Consider the following 22,380-nt stretch of genomic DNA (forward strand, 5'->3'; position numbering starts at 1 on the left):
ACCTTTGTACCCCAAATAACCGCGACGGCGCCGCGGGCAGGTACTGACCGCCCGGCCGCCGCGCCTGACGTCACATGTGCACCTGACGCATCTTCGTCCCACGCTCGGCTGTCAAAAGCCGATTAGTTAGGGTCAGAGTGCTTTGTGTAAGGAGTGTTGACGCGACTATTTCTTGACCCCTTGAACTCTGCCGCTCATTGGATGATGTCGGCTTGCCTGATTGGTCGGGGTAACGTAGTAGCCCATTGGCGGAGAAAAGTGTCTCTTGGATGCTGTGTAAACTTATTTAAGGAGTAGTTCGAGTAGTTTTTGAGTGAGCAAGTAGACAGCAGCAGACACGGCGCAACTTCACCAGGGGAGACCAGGCCGGTCAGGCAGGCCGACGACGACGGGTATGACATCGTTCTGTTTGTAAATATTTTTATACAGTGTTAACTTAAAGTAAATCTCAAGTGAATAAACTTAGTTATTGAAATGCTACTCTCGTCGTCGTACCTGCGGATTTGGACTGACCCCTGCCAGAGCTCATCCCCATTCATCTTCGTCTCCCTGGTGAGCTGATGCGTCAAGTATCTAACGGCTGCGTCACTTCGCTACACATGCATGCGGTTGCGTTGGAGGAGTTTTCGGCTTACAGGTGACAGGCTAGCCATATACGGCATTGCTGTAAAAGCTTCAGAAGCTGCTCAATGCAAATGAATCGTGCAACAGTGCCAATATTGTTTTGTTTTCCTTTTTTTAAGATGGCTCGCTTGTTCACTGCTGCCTATGAAATCGTTTCTCGTGACTAATGGCACCTTCTACTAGTAACAGAATGTAAACAATTGAATCTGCTTTACAAGCATTCTTGTGAGGGCTTGCACTAGCCTTGGTACCATCTAGGCCTGAGTGAGCCTTTGTGAGAATCCATTAGAGCTGTTCCAAGTGCTTCCATTTGTCCACTGGCATCAATCAGACCAGTTTGAGAGCCACTTTCAGCTCAACCAACCACTGCTGCTCCTGAAGACCTACCCAGAAGCTTTGCATCCAGCTTGTTCTCGGCGGAGTGTGCGAGCAGCTCTTTCAGAAAGCAGACCAGGTAGAGAAACGTATGCCTGTGCACTTCTGGCACCATCTGGGAAACAACCTGCATAGATATAGGGAGTGGGGGGGGGGGCTTTAACACACACTCTGGTGAAACTGAAAGTAGTAACGATGAAAAGTACAGGCAATACACCGACAGCCACTGGTTTGTTTTCTTCCTTCATAACAGGATTTGACTGCAAGATGTATTAAAGATGAATAAAGTGGCAAACTTGAAATCCTTTTCAAAATGTGACTGAACAATGTGGCTATTTTTGTTTCATCTTTAACTCTCTGTATTTGTGATTATGGCACTTAACAGTTGTTATTTTTGTTTGTCATAGCACATGTGTCCAAAAAGTGGCTCGTGGCACAGTGAGCCAATGCTGAGTACGTATCATCTTGCACAGTGCACAGTACTTGCCAAGCTCCTTTGCAGCCTTCTCATAGCCTTACAGCACAGAAAAGCATTGAAATGACAGTACATGACTTTAGAGATTGCAGCAGCATGTGCTGTCACATGTTAAAAATGTAAAGCAGGATAAATTGTTCTTTATTCGGCTGCTAACACAGCAGAGCAGTATGAATTGAGCCCAACAAATACTATTCAGAAAAACGAAATGTGAAACAGTTGCATTCTCTGCATAATTTCCAAACCCTCAATATATTTACCAGAATTGTATTAGAATGATATGTGGCCACCATTGTTTACATGCTAAAATTGCTCAGCGACTCATATAACAACAAACAATTTGTACTTGCTGTGTGTAGAAAATATTAATTTAAAGGAAAAACCAACCACTCAGAACATCAATCGAGATAACCTCACTGATGGAATGATTCCTTAAGTGAGTGGCTAAAAGTAGTTGTTTTTCTCATTAAACGTGGATTTATATTTTTAATTCATCACTAAGAATGGCAAAAAATTACCTGTGGCGCTCCACGCAGCAAAAACATGAAGCTGCATAAAAGGTCCACCATGTAACCTTCTACTAGTGTACACTGTTCCTTATATTTTTATTAGTATTGAAATGCAGTATACTTTCTATTATTATAAGTCTTTCCTGACTTACAATGTGCAGATAAGCTTTCGTTTGTAGTGAGCAGAAAAGTGGCGCAGCCTTTGCCTGCATTTTTGACGAGTTGGCTTGGCTTGTCAATCGACAAACAACGATGATGGGGGCCAGCCAGCCATGACATAGGCGTGTACGTGGGGAAAAAAACGCGGTACAAATATAAGAAATGTCTGTACAATAACGCGAACTTATTGCACCAGCTTTTTATTTCCGAAAGTGGTTAAAAAAGTCAAAATGCAGTTACACTCACTCCTGTGAAAGCAGAATGATGGGCAGCTTTCACAATTTGCGAGGCGAGCTTTCAACACCGCTCTCACTTTACAGCGTTGCTGGAGGAGGGACTCTTACTTTTTTAGAGGATGCTCAGATCGAAACATTCTGCTAACTAAATATCCACCCGCTTGTGGAAGTAACCGCTGCAGCTGTAAACACTACCGAGGAAGAGCTCTGCGTTGCGTAAAAAAAAACTAGGTCCTTAAATATCGGTTGTCAGTCCCTTTAAGAACAGTACTCAAGAGATTCATGATTGTATTGCGCTTAGTACTGACGAACACAACGGACAAGACGCGGATGTCGGTCCTTTGTTCATCAGTGTAACACTAAGCGCAATACAATGATGGACGTTCACTAACTAGCCCCGTTCATTGCAGTACTCAGAGAAATATTCACTGGCTGGAAAGTTCAATCTTAAATGAATAACCAGCTAATAATCATCACAACAATTTTAAGGACTGTGTGCAGGTTCCATGGTTGGTAAAATTAAATTGCAGTGTTAAACCTCCCAAACCAGCTCACAGGCTACGTAAAACATTGTGCAGGGTTCCAGATTAGTTTCAACCACTTCGGGGACATTAATTGAGAGGAAGCTTTAGTTTAGGGTTAACTCCGACGCCACCAATTCAAATACAGTAAAATCTTGTTATTCAACCCTCGTTAATTCGGAAAATTTGATAATTTGGGCTCATCCTCTGGTCCCGGCAGGCGTATGCATTATTCAATGCAATGAAACTCTCGTTAATTCGGACGTATTTGGCCACACATCAGTTAGTTCAGATAACTTTTGAAGCTCGGCAAGCGAGGAGCACCGTAACTTTGCGACACAAGAAAGCAAAAATGCTAGCATCCAACCCATAGAGTTTCATACTACTATAAATAGAGGGAAATTTGGCGCTGCGATCATTTAGCTATCATGGGAATGACGGGAAATACAGGCTACAGATTGGTATTCTGTTGATTGGCAAACTAGTCTACAGGTATTTTTTTGGCAGTTTTGGGTTCGCTCCAAGCGCAGTTGCTACAACTCGCAGTTGCTATAACTCGCAGTTGGGAAGTGTGGCGCAAATCTCTTTGACTTTGCTCTGTTGCTCGAAGTGGTGATAGCACGCTGGGCTGATGTTTGTGTCACGGTGTGGTGACAAAGCCTTGACAAGAAAGTGACGGCATTGTAAACGTTGAGAGAAAGTGTTTTGATTGTTTTGACCTTGGTTTGATAAGTGTGGTAGGTTGGCGCCTGCTTTATCAAACTCCAGAAGAGCAAAAAGAACCTACTACTGATACAAGCACACTACTACGTACATGTTATAAGCTTAGAACCTTTAAAGCACGTAGAAAACATGGCGTGTCTACTAATAAGCTTAAGTGCGGCTTTCGTTAAAATACGTCGCAATTCTGAATCTACTGATGCTTTCTTTTGGGATGACTGATCGGGCCGGCATTTACCAGTACGCTGGTTATATGCCCAACGCATTACATGGCTTGCCCAGCTTGATTATTTTCTCTAAATGTCAAATAGAATTAGCTTCCCCATTTGCTCTCTAATCCACACTGCTCTCTTCCCGTCTCCTACCGTTGCATGCAACATTTTTCGTTCGGTCGCTCTTAGCGCGGTCTTAGTGCTTTGCTACAGCTGTTTGGCTTCTTGTACATGCTTATATTTGTAGTGCGAGTTTTGAAGCTGTTAAGCTTAGCTGCACACATGTGCTATGATTTTATTAACCTGCCAGAAACTTCTTCTACTAGTGCTATGGAAAGACAGCCAACTGCTTGCATAACGAATTTTGTTTACTACGTAGACAGTCTCACTTCTAGTGGCTTGACAATCAGATTGAGGGTTTCATTACTCATTGCTCATTTATGTGCTCATTGAAATGTGTGTCTCGGGACATTTGAGAACACAACTTAATTGTGTTAGAAAAAGTTGCTGCTTCCTGGCTGTAGTCTACTGTTGTAACACAGGTAAGTGCAAAGCCACGCCATAACAGCTGCTGGTGCATGCCTCAGAAGAACTGGTCCATCAACATAAAATATAATTAAGCATACTCATATGAGGTCACAAGTGTCCCAGCTAGCACTGCAGCAGATGTGCTTAAAAGTACTTGAAGACATTCGCAATCGTGACAGCCAATGCAGCCTTTCGAAAGAGCGAGAGAGTTCACAAGTGCCTATCGTCTGCAACAAAAGTCTTGTGTTCGCAGTGAGCAAGTGTCGTAGCAGACGACACTTGTAGCATTTTTCTCAAAGTCACAACATTTTCTCACAATACAAAACTTTTGTTTCCATAAGTATATGATGAGTATTTTTATATAAGCACCTGCACAATTGTTATTGCTGCTGTAAAAATAAATAAATTATTATTCACTGGCGCTAAATCGGGCGCAGAATTGAAGAACAATGCATACCCTGGTGTGCCCTGGAGGTAAACCGCATAGAGCTTCCTACAATATACTAGAGGGAACTCTGGTGCTGTATCCGTCATCCTTCCATGGGAATGATGGGAAGTACATAGATTTGTCTGATCTTCATGCTTGTGGATTCAGACGTTCTTGTGTCTTTGTATATTATGCTATATAAATCTTATTGTTGTAAATTTCAGAGCAATCTCTACTCTTTGCCGTGCAGAAGACACCACAAACATGTGCAATCGCTACTAATTGCAACAATTGAGCTTGTCGAGGTGGCCAAATCAAAACGCGCCAAAAGTATCAAGGCAGTGGCATGCCTGCAATAAATTCATAAAGGCATTTTACATTGCTTGTCAATACATGCGTCCGTGGCTTAATGGTTTCAATATCAGGCTTCTGTGCTAGAGGCCTTGTGTTCGAATCCTGCCATTGGACAATTTTGATAATGTTTATTTAATTATTTATTACACAGTACATTGTTGAAAATGAAGAGTTTACAAAGTCACAAATCCATCTGAAGCCAGAAGGACGAAGTCTAGGCAAATCAATGCACTTCCCATAATTTCCATGCTGGTACAACTGCTTCCATTGCAGCTCCCGTACACACTAGCACCAGAGTTCCTTCTATTAATCATTGTATGAAACTCTATGGTAAACCGTGCCTCAATCTCAAAGTCATACAAACTTTCTGCAATGTATTGTGCATTATATAAAATAGTGCAGGAATAAAAGTATATTTTGTGCAAAAATATTTTAATAAAGCTTCGTTTACTGCGCCACGAGCAAATACCAGTAGTCTAAAGACTGAGGGTCAATCCGAAGCATGTACTTCCCATCATTCCCATGTAGGTTGAGGCAACGCTCAGAAAAGCACCCGTAGATACCGCACCACATTTCCCTCTAGGATATTTATTTAGAAACTCTATGGTCCAACCAAAACGAAGCGGCGGAGTCCGCATCGCTGTAGTCATCAGCGGAAGTTGTACGTAAATGAATGCTGGAACGCTTCGTGCCTATTTGTGCCTTTAAAACCTTGCATAATACCGCGTTGGGTGCGTGCATTCATAATTGCATAGTCACCATCCACGATTGTGTTGATAGGCTCCGTACAGTGGAGAGAGAAAGAGATAGAGGGATATAAGGAAGGCAGGGATGTTAACCAGTCAAGAGTCTGGTTGGCTACCCTACACTGTCCAGTGGAATTTGCGGCTACTCTGGCACTATCTGCCCAGCGATGCAGCAGTACTGGGAAGGTGGCTCTACGGCTCGGCCGGCTTGACACACATTACCTCACATGCAATGCACTTCGTGTTGGCCACGATTGGGGCTGTTTTGCTTTGTCAATTACCCCTCCCCTTTTTTTCCGTATATGTCTTGCGACAGTGCAATGGCATGCGCTTCATGAACAAGCGCCAAAATTACGGAGATGCGAAAAAGAACAAGTGGAACCGGCGATACTCCTGCGTAAGACTCACAGGAACGAAGGCCAGCCTGGGATAAATTGGTACATGTTTCCTGGCAGGCCTTACGAACTAGGATGGCGAAAGAAATGGATTGCAGCTGTGAGGGAAGTTAAGTAAGTCAGCTTCTGTCATCATAAGTGAAAAATATGGAGTTGGAGCACCGTGTCCTGTCTTTTCCTGTGCCTTAGTGTCCCAGTAGTTTGTTCTCTGAATTTAGCCATGATTCTGTCATCATATTTATGAGACGGGTTTGTTTTGTAAATTGTGCTACACATGTGCGTTTTGCAGCTTGTGCAACGCCAGCAGTCATGGCCAGGTCAGCCGCACAACATTTAAAAGATATTTGTCTCAACTGTGCAGATTTGAAGACTGCTTAGTGTAGCCTTAGCATTTGGTGTGATCAGGATAACACTGCCGTGTATGATCAGCAATATTTTGTGCTGAGAATGCTGGCGAGCGCTAATTCATAGACGATACTTGTTTCAGCTCCCACGCACTGTGGGAATCTATGTAAGCAAAGCTTTGTCTGCTGTTTGCGTTTATTGATGTTGTTTGTTGGTGATGTTGAGGGCATACGTCAGCCATGACGTGATGTGAAATGTTACCTTGACTGCACCACTCGTGTTTGTTGTTCTTGCTCCGCTCGATGCTTTATGCGAGCCTTGGTCTCCTCGACAATAAGTGCGCGCTTCGGCGCCATTCTGGGTTGTAGCATTGTTGCTCGCAAAACTGCTTCCTCTCTTTCTCTATTCCCTCGCTAACACTCTCCCCACCTCCTCCCTCTACTGTCGTTGCTGTTGCGGGCAAACACGGAGACAAGCGCGGCAGCTTCTGCACAGCATTTGTGAGGGGTCACGCCTAGTTAGGTGTCCAGAGGGCATTGTGCAGATGCAGCGTGGCGTAAATTTTGACAAGAGCCTCTCTGGTCATCTTTCCTTTGTGCCACACTCCTGTCATGTACTAACATGATAGCGTTAAAGGCCCCGTGTCATAGAAAATTTAGTGTCAATGCCATGAGTGTTGCTTGGTGAATAATCATTCTGAAACACCACCGCGCAGGCCCTCCACGTGGCACATACCTTGTCTTACATTCTTTACAAAGTTATTCCTTGGAATTTTGAGAATGACAGCTCAAAAACAAATGTGATAAAAAAAAAAAAAAAAAAACACCGGCAGCGTATGCCTTTTATGTTTTTGTGACATGGCCATGTCTCGACCATGTTCCGACGCGTCTGGCATTAGTGACGTGTGTCTCAACTACGTCCTGAAGTGGCCAGCGTTAACGGCGTGCCGGACAGCAGCAGCAGCAGTGGGAAAGTCGAAGGAAGACGGAAAGAAAGCTTTGCTTTAAGAAACTGCGTAATCGCCATCCATGATTGCATCGGGACTTGGTAGCGACCGTGGTTCTGTTTGCAGTTGTTGCAACGAACAGTAGTTTCACTCTGACTCGGTGTGTGCATCGGCAACATGCGTTGAGCACCGCAAAGTCACCGTTCATAATTGCGTCAACAGCGGCCGCAAGTTTCCACCGGAGCAGTTGCGGCCAACAGTTTTTTTTGTTTTGACTCAGTGCAAAGCTGTCGAGGATGAAGAGTACCGGCTATATCGCGATGGATGGACGATTTGTTGGCAATCAGCTCACTAGCAAAACAAAAAAGAAAAAATTTCGGGATGTTCGCGCAGTAGTGCAAAGCGTGTCGCAAGTGAAGGTGTGCGCCGCGGCCATGCTGCAAAGAAATTTGAGAGGCCTCGATCGCCGCTGCTTGAGCCAATGAGTCATGAGATAACGAGAATTGCAGCTTCCGCACTGCTTTTGCACGATATAGAAACAGGATTTGCCTATTCATTCACTTTATAAGAGCATGTTGACGTAGTAAGTATTAGCTAACCATTTTCTAGGCACCCTTGATAATTCAACATTCGGTTAATTGTCATTTTTTTCTAAAGAGGTCCTGTGAAATCTGAAGTAATGAGGTTTTACTGTGAAATGCAGAAATACTTTTATATACGCTGCCACCAGTATGCACGTCCTGTTTCTTCTTTATAATCTGTAATAATAATTTTTTTAAAAATCTGGCTGAGCTCATCTCACATTGAACATAGACGTTATGAGGCAACTACTGGTCCAATCTGAATGCAATTTATTGAATTAGAGAAAGAAAGTTAAATTCTAGCGATTTTAGGAAGCAGAATATTGATTTAGGTGCTGAAAGTTTTTTCAAACACAGCTGAAGACTGGTAAGTTAAAAAAATATAGAAGTAAGAAGCTTACAAGTTGGTAACTGCACCAAAAACAGATTTTACAATTCTGTAATCTGCACCTATTAGTGCATCTAAAGTGGACAAATTCGACATGTGAATGTAAAGATTACATGAATTTGTTAGTACAATGTTTACAAAGGTTTTGCAAGTCCTACTCACATATTAGTTATATCTTTCACAACAGTGTATATTATACCAAATTTGTCCACTTTAGATGTATTATTAGGTGTTGTCTACAGAACTGTGACAATGTTTTTCATTGCCGAGTTATAGTGTTCTAAACTTGATAAACTTATGTCGTTTTTTTTTTTCAACTTTCAAAAATTTTTGTTAAAGAATTCATGACCTAAATAAAAACTCTGCTTTTTACTGTCACTAGATTTTAACTTCTTCTTTAAAATGGAGCAAGCTTGATCAATATCACTGCAGTGGTTGCCAAGAAATATGTTTTCTCCATTACTACATGTTTATATAGGCCACGAGCTAAAGCTTCCTCTTAATGTGCACCTAGGCCAAAGTGCACAAGCATTTTTGCATATTGTATTCATTGGAAAGCAGCTTCCATCGCCAGGAATCGAACCCATGATCTCGTTTCTAGCAGCATAATGCTATATCCAGTGATCCACTGCAGCACATAATGTTTGGTAGCGATTAGCAATAAATATTTATGCACCCTTATTGCAGGCTATTTTACACACTGAGCTTGCGTCCAAGCTCAAGAAGAAGAACTGTTGAATGTGACCTACTTGTTTAGAAAGAATGAAATTGTTTGAGCAATCAAGGCAACGCTGGTAGCAGGCATATGGAACCACGGGCTCGGGCAGGGAGTCCAGAAACAGCAGAAGTGCCTCTGCCATGGAATGTACGCTGCCGGCTGGGATGTGCACGATGCTAAGGAATGTTTATCCACACCAAAACTGGGGCATGTTAAGACACACATTGCATGGAGAACTGCCATCAACAGCTGCACATTACGTGGAAATTTATGGATATAACGTGAGACGTAATGTTGATACCTGATAAAGAAAACAAATTTATTCATGTATAATATGATCAACCAAGTAGCTGATACATCAATGCTTATTTTCACCGCATTCTGTGCTTGTTGACTGATGGTTCTGCTCTCCTCTGATATAATTTTGTATGATAACTCTATCAACAAGTAACTATTCATTGCACCACTTAGCTTCGATTGTTGGCAAGACTGACCATGGTATATAGTCATTGGAAAATGGCACCCATTTTCTGCTATGCAAGGTACCTAAATATGGCAATAATGACAGCCATTCTTCTGGCAAAAGATATTTACACAGAAAGGATAGTGATGTTCATCATACTGAAATTATTTTGTACCCAGATGTGAAAAGCAAATTTGGCATGAAAAAATCCATGATATCAAAGCTAACTCTTTAAAATAAAGATTTACTGAGGCACATTAAGAGGCAAGTCCTTTCAAAACATTTCTCCGAATGTCACCTATATACATACTTGTGCATATTTGTAGAACATATCAAATAAATACAGTGCAATGCAGACTCCAGCACACAAACTTTGATAAGCCATGTGGCTGCATAATAATGATTACTGTATTATGGATGCTTTGCTAAGTCCCATAATAGCGATAAGATTAAGCACAAAAGTGAACGAATTGGGGAAGCTTGGTTGTTTCATTGAATGATGTGCCACGAAAAAGCAATGGCTTATAAACACTGCTTCACAGGGACTCTAAATGCCAATGTTGAGCCTAGCTACAGTGACATATTAGAGCTTAAAGATGCCTAAATTTCTATATCTGCTGAATTTTTCTACAAAATAATTCACAGTTGCAACCTCTGCACACCACTCTGTCAGCACTATTTGTTGAAATGTGCTGCCCTTTAGGGGCACCGAAAGCAAATAAGTACAACCAATAAAATGGTGGCACCATCTGTCATTGTTTGGGTGAAGCATAGCACATACCTTGTTTCTCTGTTAGAGAGAGTGGCGTGCCACTAACACCATAGTGGCAAATTCTACAATTATTCTTGTCTGATATAACCACAGAGGACGCACAATTTTGATTTATTCTAGATGAAATAGGCGCGTAATGCACCGAGATGTGGTATTAAACTACATGCATTACAAGATGCCACCGCTGCATAAAATGCAAACAAGCCAGTAGTTTACCTAGAAAAGTAATGTGTACGAAGTTGGTGCTCTTATTTACACAGCTAGCACTCGGTAGATTGACTCCAATGTTCACCCACAGTGTTCCTTTAATCATTTCTTCTCCTTTTCTTGCCTAATTCACTTTTGGAAAAATCCTACTAGTTATTATACACATAAGGATACGTAGGTGGCCATCAAGACGTGCGTCAAGGGCATCTCTTATTAGGTGCAGTTCCCAGCTGAGACCAGATTGCTGGAAAAGGTCATCCTAAGAGAGAATACAAAATGAACATGCATAAACAGCAGCTGTTTACGCAACATCAGCAACTGGTCCTGGATTACAACACCAACTTCTGAATATAATTACTAAGATGTCTCTCCTTCTTTCTTTCTCAACTACTGCATGCAAAAGTAAAACACACACTACATTGTCACAATTACTGCCACAGTACCTCATCCTTAACCTCCTCGACTCTTTCCTTACTGCTAGAAATGTGCTCATTTTGGTGCTTTTATGTTTTAACATATCATAAGATATTAGTCCCAGCACATACCGTGATACATTAAATTGTGTCCTAGTCATTGGTATTTTGTATGGAAGTAAAGCAGAAATAATTGCTCAGAACATTTTTCATAATTTTTACATGAAACTTCAAAGATACACCAAAACAAGCATGAATGAAAATAATTATTTGTTACTTTTAGTACAAGTTCTGGCAGTAAAAAAAAAAATCGGAAATATACAAAATATGTGCCCTGCTCCTAGTTCCCAGCTTCTGTGAGTTAGACCACACACAAAAAGTATAACCACCATTTCATGGGGCAAATATTGTGGTGAGCCCATGCTATGTGGGGAAAAACCATGGCTTCACCAACGTGAGAACGGGTAAGGGCCTGTGGTGCAGGGAGCATCTGTTTTTACTTGTTCCAGCAAGCACCTGGTTCCTTTTTTAGTGTGTTACTTGCTCTCAAAGCAATGGTTGTCATGTTGCGGAGCATGCATAAGCCTCCTAGCTCATATCTGATTATTGAGTTTGATCAATTTGTATGTGCAAGCAAGCTGGTGTAGTCATGCAACTTGAATTGGTGCTGGTGCCTTCATGTGCTTTGTACAATACATGTACAGTAATGTACAGTGTTGCTCAGTATTGTACAGTAATGAATGAGGACATTTGCACAGGCAATGTTCAAAAGCAACAGATTAGACGGCTAGCCAAACTTCTGCTGAAGTTCGGTCTAAAATTGACTGTGTTCTCTTGTGAGAGTGAAAACTCCACATGACGGGAAGGATTGCTCGTAATTAGGAGTGTGCAAATACTCGAATATTGCCGAATCAAATTCAATGCCATACGTTCGAATAATTCATTTCGCAAATCTAATACCTGCTATTCGATTTTTTGAACATTGGATATATTCAATGTAGCAGCCTACGCAATGCCACATGTCACGTGTGCTGCAGTGCTTCTCGTGCTCAATGCAAGCGTTTAACTTCCTTTTCAGTGTAAAAGGAGCGCCGCAGAAGGGCCACTTCTGCTGATGCAGCAGTGGACTTCGTGACTGCGAGTGCTTCATCACCTTCATTGGTACGAGGCTCGTCCGGGTCAACAGGATCGATTGTAAGGATAACGCAATGCAAACACAGAGGGGAAAGCAACATTTTGGGTATTTCGTTAAGTGTGACAGCATCTGTGAGGATCTGGTCGATTATACCATCGACAGGCACACAGATCGTGTTGAATACACGGTGATGAACTTCATTCTGCTTCAACAGTCATCAATCTAATTTGTAGTCATGATCTCAGGACCAATCACTGATGAGCTATCCGTATGAACATATAGCGGCAAGCAATCCGCAACAACCTGCACCCTTTACCACATTGGCCAATGGCGAATTTTCGTCATGGCGACACTGCCTAGGCCATTAGGCCTAATCGGCGCTGCTTCGTCGGGCGTTGGCGACTAAAGTTATGGTTTGGTGCTGAATCGATACAGATATATTCGCAGCAGCCGTGCGACACTCAGAAAGGCAACAAAACGTCTCGCAAACAAAAGCAAGTGCACAGGATGGCAGCAAAAGTATTCACGGCCAGTATGTTTGAGCTCATTTCCAACGCTGTTCGTAGACGCACATCAGCCTCTTTTTGTAGCTTCAAGCAACTTGTCACAACTTCTTAAGACTAGCTCCAGAATTACACGGTTGGCGCGAAAGTGTCATGACCTAGTTGCATGCATTTGCATGCAACTAGGTCATGGAAGCGAGCATCACACGAACTTGCCATGACCCTCCAGATTTCAGAATTGGCGGTGAGCGAGTCATGTGATGCGCGGTCCTTTTGTCTGTTGTGTAGACTGGTCTTACGATAACGCACTGCCGTAAAGTTGGGATAGCCCTTCTGTATTTTGGAGAAAATACTGGAAAGCAAAACTTTCTATGCAATAAATAAAACATTGCCACGAAACACAGGTTTACTATTAAATTGAGAACATCATTAGTATTCAGTGCAACAGAACATCAATAATTCGATAGCTTCAGAGGGGAAAACGGTAATAGTTACGATTGAACAAACATTCTATTGACAAAAATAATATTTTCCAGGGCTTCGTATACTAGAACTGAGCTGTTATCAGTGCTGGCATACTAATTTGGAGTACCCTTTCATAAGAGTAGACCTTACTGTATATCTTGATTTATATGTACATAAACTACTGATAGCTTGCTGCATTTTTGTTATACAATGCTAGGACTCCCAAGCATATGCAGCAACATATTCTCGTGCCCACAGTTTGTAAGCATTAAATGTTGTGCAAAATTTTCTGATATTTGACACTTCAGATTTTTTTCTTGATACGATTCAATATACTGTCACGTGGTAGTGACGGTGAAGAAAGCAGCAATACGGTGGAATACAAAACTAGCTTTTATTGGGCGAACCTGTGCCCACAAAAACAGGCTACACTTATAGCAGAACGATAGCGGCGAACACGGTCGGCGATCGTCGGAAATCTGATCAGCGGGTCAAGCGCGCCTTCTTTTATACAGCAGTCGTCGAATGTTCCAGACTAATCGCTCGGACCCGCGTGCCTTTCACAAAGTTCTACACCATTCGCGTCACGCGATGAAATTCGATAACACAACGTTCGGCGACAACAGACAGCCGGATAGAAGCATCGATAACTTTCCAGAAACTTCGGATACATGCAGGCGCGTCCCGTGCTGTGCGATTACATTTGTTAGGTGGCGAAACGTGGTCGCCCGATAAAGATAAGTGCACGTGTCAATACCCCCCTCTTAAAAAAAGCATCGACCCGATGCTGCATACAAATGAAAGCAATAAAGAAAGACACCCGTAGCAAAGAAAACAAAAATAAGGAAGTTCGTCAGCGTCCGTAAAAGGGTTTCAGACGCACCACGTGGACCACTTCAGATCGTGTGCGGCGCCGCTGTGAATGCGAAATTCCGTCTGGCACGACCTCATAGACCAGTGCGCCAATACGTCGGATGATCTTGTACGGTCCGAAATAGCGACGCAAAAGCTTCTCGCTCAGTCCTCGTCGGCGTATAGGGGTCCAAACCCAAACACGGTCACCGGGCTGGTACTCGATGAAGCGTCGTCGGAGGTTGTAGTGTCGGCTGTCGGTCCTCTGCTGGCTCTTGATTCGCAGGCGGGCGAGATGTCGGGCTTCTTCGGCGCGCTGGAGGTAGCTAGCGACGTCAACATTCTCTTCGTCAGTTACGTGCGGCAGCATGGCGTCAAGCGTCGTCGTCGGGTTCCTGCCGTAAACCAGCTTAAACGGCGTGATCTGTGTTGTTTCTTGCACCGCCGTGTTGTACGCAAAGGTTACGTACGGCAGGACCGCGTCCCACGTCTTGTGTTCGACGTCGACGTACATTGCTAGCATGTCGGCGAGGGTCTTGTTCAGCCGCTCCGTGAGACCATTCGTCTGCGGATGTCCTCCTGGCAGTTGTCCTCCTGTGGCTTGTCTGGCTGTACTGCAGAATGGCTTGGGTGAGCTCTGCTGTAAAAGCCGTTCCTCTGTCGGTGATGAGGACTTCTGGGGCACCATGTCGCAGCAGGATGTTCTCGACGAAAAATTTCGCCACTTCGGCTGCGCTGCCTTTTGGTAGAGCTTTAGCTTCAGCAAAACGGGTGAGATAGTCCGTCGCCACGACGATCCACTTATTCCCGGATGTTGATATCGGAAACGGCCCCAACAAATCCATCCCAATCTGCTGGAATGGTTGGCGAGGAGGTTCGATCGGCTGTAGTAATCCTGCTGGCCTTGTCGGTGTTGTCTTGCGTCGTTGACAGTCTCGGCATGTCTTGACGTAACGGGCGACTTCGGCGGTCAGACACGGCCAGTACCGTATTTACTCGCGTAATGAACCCACCTTTTTTCCAGATAAGTTGACATAAATTTGGGGGGAGGGTTCATTACGCGGGGAAAAAAAATTTAGATATTTTTTAGGTCGAAATTTCATGTCACAATGAAGATAGGAAAATCGCAATCCCAACCTTACCTTTATAGTAAAAACACGTACGCGATGAATGTGAATTAAAAATTCATTTTTATTTTCATGCTGCTGGCTGCTTATGGTCTGTCTCACTCGGGCTCGCTATCTGAATCCACGCTTCCACTCATATCGCTTGCGACTTCGTCGGCGTCGTCGTCTTCCCACAGCGCGTCGTCTTCACTGCCGTCGAGGCTGTTGGAGATGCCAGTCTTTTTGAAGCTGCGGACGACCATCTCGCTGGGAATCACACTCCATGCTTCTAGAATCCATCGACAGAGCATGTCGATGGTGGGCCTTCTAATCTTACCTGCGGGAGTCAGGTCGTGGTTTCCCGCGGCCATCCACTCTGTATAGAGCCGGCGCACGTTGTCCTTAAAGGGCTTATTAATGGAAACATCAAGGGGCTGCAGCACTGATGTCAAGCCACCTGGGATGATAGCGAGGTCCGTGCGTAACTCGCTCATTCGGCAGCGGACATTTTTTTCCAGATGGCCGCGGAAGCTGTCCATAACAAGCAGCGATGGCAGGAGAAGAGCCCCGGGCCGCCGTCCCCAGACTGTTTTCAGCCAGTCGGACACCAGCTCGGCCGACATCCACCCTTTCTCCTGGGCGCGAATGTGGATACCGGCAGGAAGAGTTCCCTTTGGCAGAGTCTTTCTTTTGAAGACGACGAACGGCGGCAGCTTCCTGCCGTCCGCTGTTACAGCTAACATCACGGTGCACCGCTGCTTCTCGGCGCCCGTCGTCTTAACCTGCACACTTTTCGCACCTTTCATATCGACAGTGCTGTTTCTTGGCATGTCAAAGTTTATAGGCGTCTGGTCCGCGTTCCCGATTTGCGACAGCAGGAACTTTTTGTCCTCACGGATCCGAATGACAAAGCGGTGGAAATCACGCACTTTGTCCCCACAGTCTGCCGGCAGCCGCTGGCATAACGTAGTACGCCTTCTGAGGCACAACACGTTCCGGCGCATGAAACGAGTCGTCCAACCACTGCTCGCCTTAAATTCACTCGCGGCAATGCCGTGACTTCTTGCAGTGGCCCGCGCGTGATTTTGTATCAGCTCGTGGGATACGGCACATCCTTCGTTGCGGAGCCTCTTCACATAGCTCAGAACTTCTTCCTCGACGCGAGGAAACTTGCCCTGCTTCGGCCCGCGAAAGGCCCGGCGATCTTTCTTCGTCGCTCTGAGTTCCTCTTGTTGATTCCTCCAGTAGCGCACACGCACGGGGTCTACACTAAAATGCCGTCCAGCCGCGCGATTGCCATGCTCCAAAGCATGCTCCACGACTTTGAGCTTAAAACCGGCCGTGTATTTAATAGATGGCACTCGGCAACCTGCATCATCATCATCATCATTGTAAAAAAAAAGAATCTAGAGAAGTTTGACAAATTGGTTCGAGAAATACAAAGAAAATAGCCGAGCGTGGTGGAAACTGCCGTCACCCCATTTCAAAGAGGACGCCCCAGTAAAGCCCTTTGCGCATCCACCAACGAATCATGCAAGGTCAATGAACGATCAACGAAAGCGTGCAGTCGACGCCCGCGTCACCCGCGTTCGCGTCGCCAGTGTTCAGCATCGTTGGCTTCAAATGATGTTTATTTTATCACTGCGCGATCAGACAATTTTATGATCGTCGACAGTCGACAGCGCCGGCCAATTGAGCCGAGATAACGCGAACATGCTGAACACCGACCCTGCGGGCGGGTGCGCGTTATTTACGCGACGTAAAAAAAAAAAAAAAATTCAATTTTCGACGACAAAAGTGGGGGGTGGGTTCATTACGCGAGTAAATACGGTAATACCTTTCCTGTATTCTCGACAGCGTCCGGGAGAATCCGAGGTGCCCAGCGGTTGGGTCGTCGTGTAGGGCTTGCAGTATTTCTGGACGCAGCGCTGACGGTACAACAAGAAGGTAGCTGGCGCGGACTGGTGAGAAGTTCTTCTTCACGAGCAGGTTGTTTTGTAGCGTGAACGACGACAACCCGCGCTTAGATGCCCTAGGGACAACGTCGGTGTTCCCTTCCAAATACTCGAGGAGGCCTTTTAGCTCCGGGTCTGCTCGTTGCTGTTTAGTGAAGTCTTCCGCGCTTATTATCCCAAGGAAGGCGTCGTCGTCCTCGTCGTCTTGCGGCGGGGGATCGATGGGGGCGCGCGATAAGTCGGCGTCGGAGTGTTTTCTTCCGGACTTGTATATTACCGTGACGTCATATTCTTGTAGTCTGAGGCTCCACCGCGCCAGCCGTCCTGAAGGGTCCTTTAAGTTAGCTAGCCAACACAATGCGTGATGGTCACTGACGACTTTGAATGGCCTGCCATAGAGGTAAGGGCGGAATTTAGCTATAGCCCAAATGATGGCAAGGCATTCCTTTTCAGTCGTAGAATAGTTGCTTTCCGCTTTTGACAGCGACCGGCTAGCATACGATATCACCCTTTCAAGTCTTTCTTTCCTCTGGACTAGGACGGCACCGAGGCCTAGGCTACTGGCGTCAGTGTGGATTTCGGTATCGGCGTCCTCGTCGAATTGTGCAAGTACCGGCGGCGACTGCATGCGTCGTTTGAGTTCTTGAAATGCCTTGGCCTGCGGCGTTTCCCACTTGAACGCGACATCACATTTGGTTAGATGTGTTAGCGGCTCCGCGATGCGTGAGAAGTCCTTGACAAAGCGCCTATAGTAGGCACACATGCCAAGGAATCTGCGCACTGCCTTCTTGTCGGTTGGCTGCGGGAACTTTGCGATGGCAGCTGTCTTCTGTGGGTCGGGGCGTACTCCTGATTTGCTGATAACGTGGCCTAGGAACAAAAGCTCCTCGTAAGCGAAGTGGCACTTTTCCGGCTTCAGAGTGAGCCCTGATGACTTGATGGCTTCTAACACTGTCGCAAGCCGCCTAAGGTGATCGTCGAAATTTCCGGCGAAGACAACGACGTCATCCAGGTAAACAAGGCACGTCTGCCACTTCAGTCCGGCTAACACCGTGTCCATGACGCGCTGAAACGTTGCAGGCGCCGAGCACAGTCCGAATGGCATGACCTTGAACTCGTAGAGGCCGTCTGGCGTAATGAAGGCAGTCTTTTCGCGATCTCTCTCGTCGACTTCTATTTGCCAGTAGCCAGACTTGAGGTCCATCGACGAGAAGTATTTAGCGTTGCAGAGCCGATCCAATGCGTCGTCTATCCATGGAAGGGGGTACACATCCTTCTTCGTGATCTTGTTCAGTCGACGATAATCGACGCAGAAGCGTAGGGTTCCGTCCTTTTTCTTTACCAGGACTACAGGAGAGGCCCACGGGCTTTTCGATGGCTGGATGATGTCGTCGCGCAGCATTTCGTCGACTTGTTGCCTAATAGCTTCACGTTCTCGCGTCGAAACTCGGTAAGGGCTCTGGCGGAGTGGTCGAGCGCTCTCTTCGGTTATTATGCGATGCTTTGCAACTGGTGTTTGTCGAATCCTCGATGACGTCGAAAAGCAGTCTTTGTATCGTCGGAGAAGACTTCTGATCTGTTGCTGCTTACTCATAGGAAGACTTGGATTCACGTCGAAGTCTGGTTCGGGGACAATGCTCATCGGGGTAGATGCGGCTGAATCCGAGAGGACAAAGGCATTGCTGCTTTCCACAATTTCCTCGATGTATGCAATTGTCGTGCCCTTGTTGATGTGCTTGAACTCTTGGCTGAAGTTGGTTAGCATAACTTCCACTTGCCCTCCGTGGAGTCGAGCGATCCCTCTTGCGACGCAAATTTCACGGTCGAGCAGTAGATGTTCGTTGCCCTCGATGACGCCTTCTACGTCAGCGGGTGTTTCAGTGCCGACGGAAATAATGCTGGCGCGCGGCGGGATGCTCACTTGATCTTCGAGCACACTCAAGGCGTGGTGACTACGACAGCTCTCCGGCGGTATCGCTTGATCTTGTGACAGTGTTATCGATTTCGACTTCAGGTCGATGACTGCGCCATGTTGATTCAGGAAGTCCATGCCGAGAATGACGTCTCGTGAACACTGTTGGAGGACAACGAAGGTGGCAGGGTAAGTCCGGTCATGAACAGTAATTCTTGCCGTGCAGATCCCAGTCGGCGTAATCAGGTGTCCTCCAGCGGTCCGAATTTGAGGGCCTTCCCATGCAGTCATAACTTTCCTCAACTGGGCGGCGATGGGTCCACTCATGACGGAGTAATCGGCTCCTGTGTCTACTAAGGCGGTGACTGCGTGGCCGTCGAGAAGCACGTCGAGGTCGGTGGTTCTTTGTCTTGCGTTGCAGTTAGGTCTCGGCGTCGGATCACGGCTGTGTCGCGTTGACCTGTGGCTGGTATGGGACGTCGTCAGGTCGTCTTTCGTCGTCGTATTCTTTCCTTTTAGACTTCGTCGGGACGGCGGCGTGTCGGTATGTCGTCGAGGTAGTTTCGTCGGCGTCTTCGGCGTCTTCGTCGGCGGCGGAGGATCTTCGTCAGTTCGACGAACAGCAACCGCACCTCCACCGGTTGCTGCTTTTAGTTTTCCGGATATGGGCTCGCAGAGCGGCCCCGCGCTGAGCCGGTGTGTGGTCGGTGCTGCGGCGACAGGTAGCGGCCTGGTGATGGCGAACGCGACGGTCGTCGAGAGCTCCATTGAGTAGCGGCGAGGTAGTCGGCGATGTCACGTGGGCGCTCTCCAAGCTGTGGACGCGGCACGTTGACGGCGAACCCTTTCAGTCCCAAGTCGCGGTATGGGCATCGACGATACACATGGCAAGCTTCTCTGCAGTGATAGCAGAGCGGGCGGTGGTCGGGGGCTCGCCAAATGTCCGTCTTCCTCGCGTAGGTGCGCTGGGCGACGGGTGGGCGTGCTGGCAGCGGCGGCGGACGACGAAACTGCGGCGTTACAGGGCCCTGGCGTTGTCGCGGAGGGGGCCTTGACGGCGGGCGACGGCGGCGTAGGTCATCGCTTCCGGCTGAGGTTGCGGTGATCGTGGTTGCACCTCAGGGACTCCAAGCGATCGCTGAACTTCTTCTTTGACGATTTCAGCGATTGGATCCACTTGGGACTGCGTCCTTGGGTAGAACTTCTGCAGCTCCTCCCGTACGACCGCTCTGATAGTCTCGCGTAGATCGTCGGTAGCCAGTGATTGAACCCCGGCGTAGTTTGTAGAGTTCATGCGGCGATCGAATTGCCGGTTTCGGATCTCGAGTGTCTTCTCAATGTTCGTCGCCTCACGAAGAAACTCTTCGACGGTCTTCGGTGGGCTTCTTACCATCCCGGCGAAAAGTTCCTCCTTTACACCACGCATTAGTAGGCGGACTTTCTTCTCCTCGGTCATATCCGGGTCGGCGTGGCGGAACAAACGGCTCATTTCTTCCGTAAAGATGGCAACGTTCTCGTTTGGTAGCTGCACTCGGGCGTCCAGCATAGCTTCAGCCCTTTCCTTGCGCACGACGCTTGTAAAGGTGCGTAGGAAGCCGCTACGGAACAGGTCCCACGTTGTCAAGGTCGATTCCCTGTTCTCAAACCAAGTTCTGGCGGTGTCTTCTAAGGCGAAGTAGACATGCCGCAGCTTCTCGTCGGAGTCCCAGTTGTTGAATGTTGCGATTCGTTCGTAGGTCTCCAGCCATGATTCCGGGTCTTCAGTCGCTGCTCCATGGAAGGTTGGTGGGTCCCGAGGTTGTTGTAGGATAACGGGGGACGCTGGGGCAGCCATTGGGGTTGTCTTGACCACGATCTTCTTTGTCGTCTCAGGTAGAAGTCCGTGCTCTGGGGGCAGTCCTCGCAGTCTGCGGCTAGCACGCTGGTCTTGGGCGATGTTGGTTCTGTCCTCGGGCTTCGGGCTTGGATCGCGGCTTTGCGGGGGCGTTCGGTACATGAACGCACAAGCACCTCCACCAGATGTCACGTGGTAGTGACGGTGAAGAAAGCAGCAATACGGTGGAATACAAAACTAGCTTTTATTGGGCGAACCTGTGCCCACAAAAACAGGCTACACTTATAGCAGAACGATAGCGGCGAACACGGTCGGCGATCGTCGGAAATCTGATCAGCGGGTCAAGCGCGTCCGCTTTTATACAGCAGTCGTCGAATGTTCCAGACTAATCGCTCGGACCCGCGTGCCTTCCACAAAGTTCTACACCATTCGCGTCACGCGATGAAATTCGATAACACAACGTTCGGCGACAACAGACAGCCGGATAGAAGCATCGATAACTTTCCAGAAACTTCGGATACATGCAGGCGCGTCCCGCGCTGTGCGATTACATTTGTTAGGTGGCGAAACGTGGTCGCCCGATAAAGATAAGTACACGTGTCAATACGATTCGAAATCTACTATTCAGTATTAGCACAGCCCTACTCCTAATATGTTGTACATAGGCTGTCGAAATGCTGATGGATAAAAGCAACAAACAGTGGGAAAAAATCGAGCTGAGCTTGATATTAGACCAACACAATCATCAGTACAACATATACTCCTGAAAATGTGCCGTTCCTTCAGACATTGGTAAAACAGCACAGACGTCATACAAAAAAATGAGACAACCCAACAGAACCTTCTGTATCTTCACTGCTGCTTTCATTTAAAAATTACGTTACCGAGTTGACCAAAGTGCAAATTTTGTGTTGATTGATTGAGGAAGTGCTAGGAGCACTGGAGGTTAGTTTCAACGTGATTAAATGTGGTCGCCCGATAAAGATAAGTACACGTGTCAATACGATTCGAAATCTACTATTCAGTATTAGCACAGCCCTACTCCTAATATGTTGTACATAGGCTGTCGAAATGCTGATGGATAAAAGCAACAAACAGTGGGAAAAAATCAAGCTGAACTTGATATTAGACCAACACAATCATCAGTACAACATATACTCCTGAAAATGTGCCGTTCCTTCAGACATTGGTAAAACAGCACAGACGTCATACAAAAAAATGAGACAACCCAACAGAACCTTCTGTATCTTCACTGCTGCTTTCATTTAAAAATTACGTTACCGAGTTGACCAAAGTGCAAATTTTGTGTTGATTGATTGAGGAAGTGCTAGGAGCACTGGAGGTTAGTTTCAACGTGATTGATGGAGGTAGTGTTAGGAGCACTGGACATTATTTTCAACGATACTTCCTGTTCATTTTATTTTTCCATACTTCCAAATGTGATAAAAATTGCCAAATCTGGCCAACAGTTAAAGTGCAGTCATCGTTTCATACGATGCATGGC

General features: G+C 46.2%; 1 protein-coding gene across 1 annotated transcript in view; it reads right to left on the reverse strand.

Annotated features, from left to right (window-relative positions):
* Positions 1 to 22,380, reverse strand: part of Ocrl (Oculocerebrorenal syndrome of Lowe) — a 79,149-nt gene that overhangs the window by 9,783 nt on the left and 46,986 nt on the right. Inside the window, exons 18-20 of the mRNA XM_050169905.3 lie at positions 10,876 to 10,960; positions 9,291 to 9,418; positions 1,012 to 1,126 (exon numbers count right to left, since the gene is read on the reverse strand). Of these exons, the coding sequence (XP_050025862.1) occupies positions 1,012 to 1,126; positions 9,291 to 9,418; positions 10,876 to 10,960 (328 nt within the window). The remainder of the gene's footprint in view (positions 1 to 1,011; positions 1,127 to 9,290; positions 9,419 to 10,875; positions 10,961 to 22,380) is intronic.

This window comes from Dermacentor andersoni, chromosome 6 (genome assembly GCF_023375885.2).
Source record: "Dermacentor andersoni chromosome 6, qqDerAnde1_hic_scaffold, whole genome shotgun sequence".
Lineage (NCBI taxonomy): Eukaryota > Metazoa > Arthropoda > Arachnida > Ixodida > Ixodidae > Dermacentor > Dermacentor andersoni.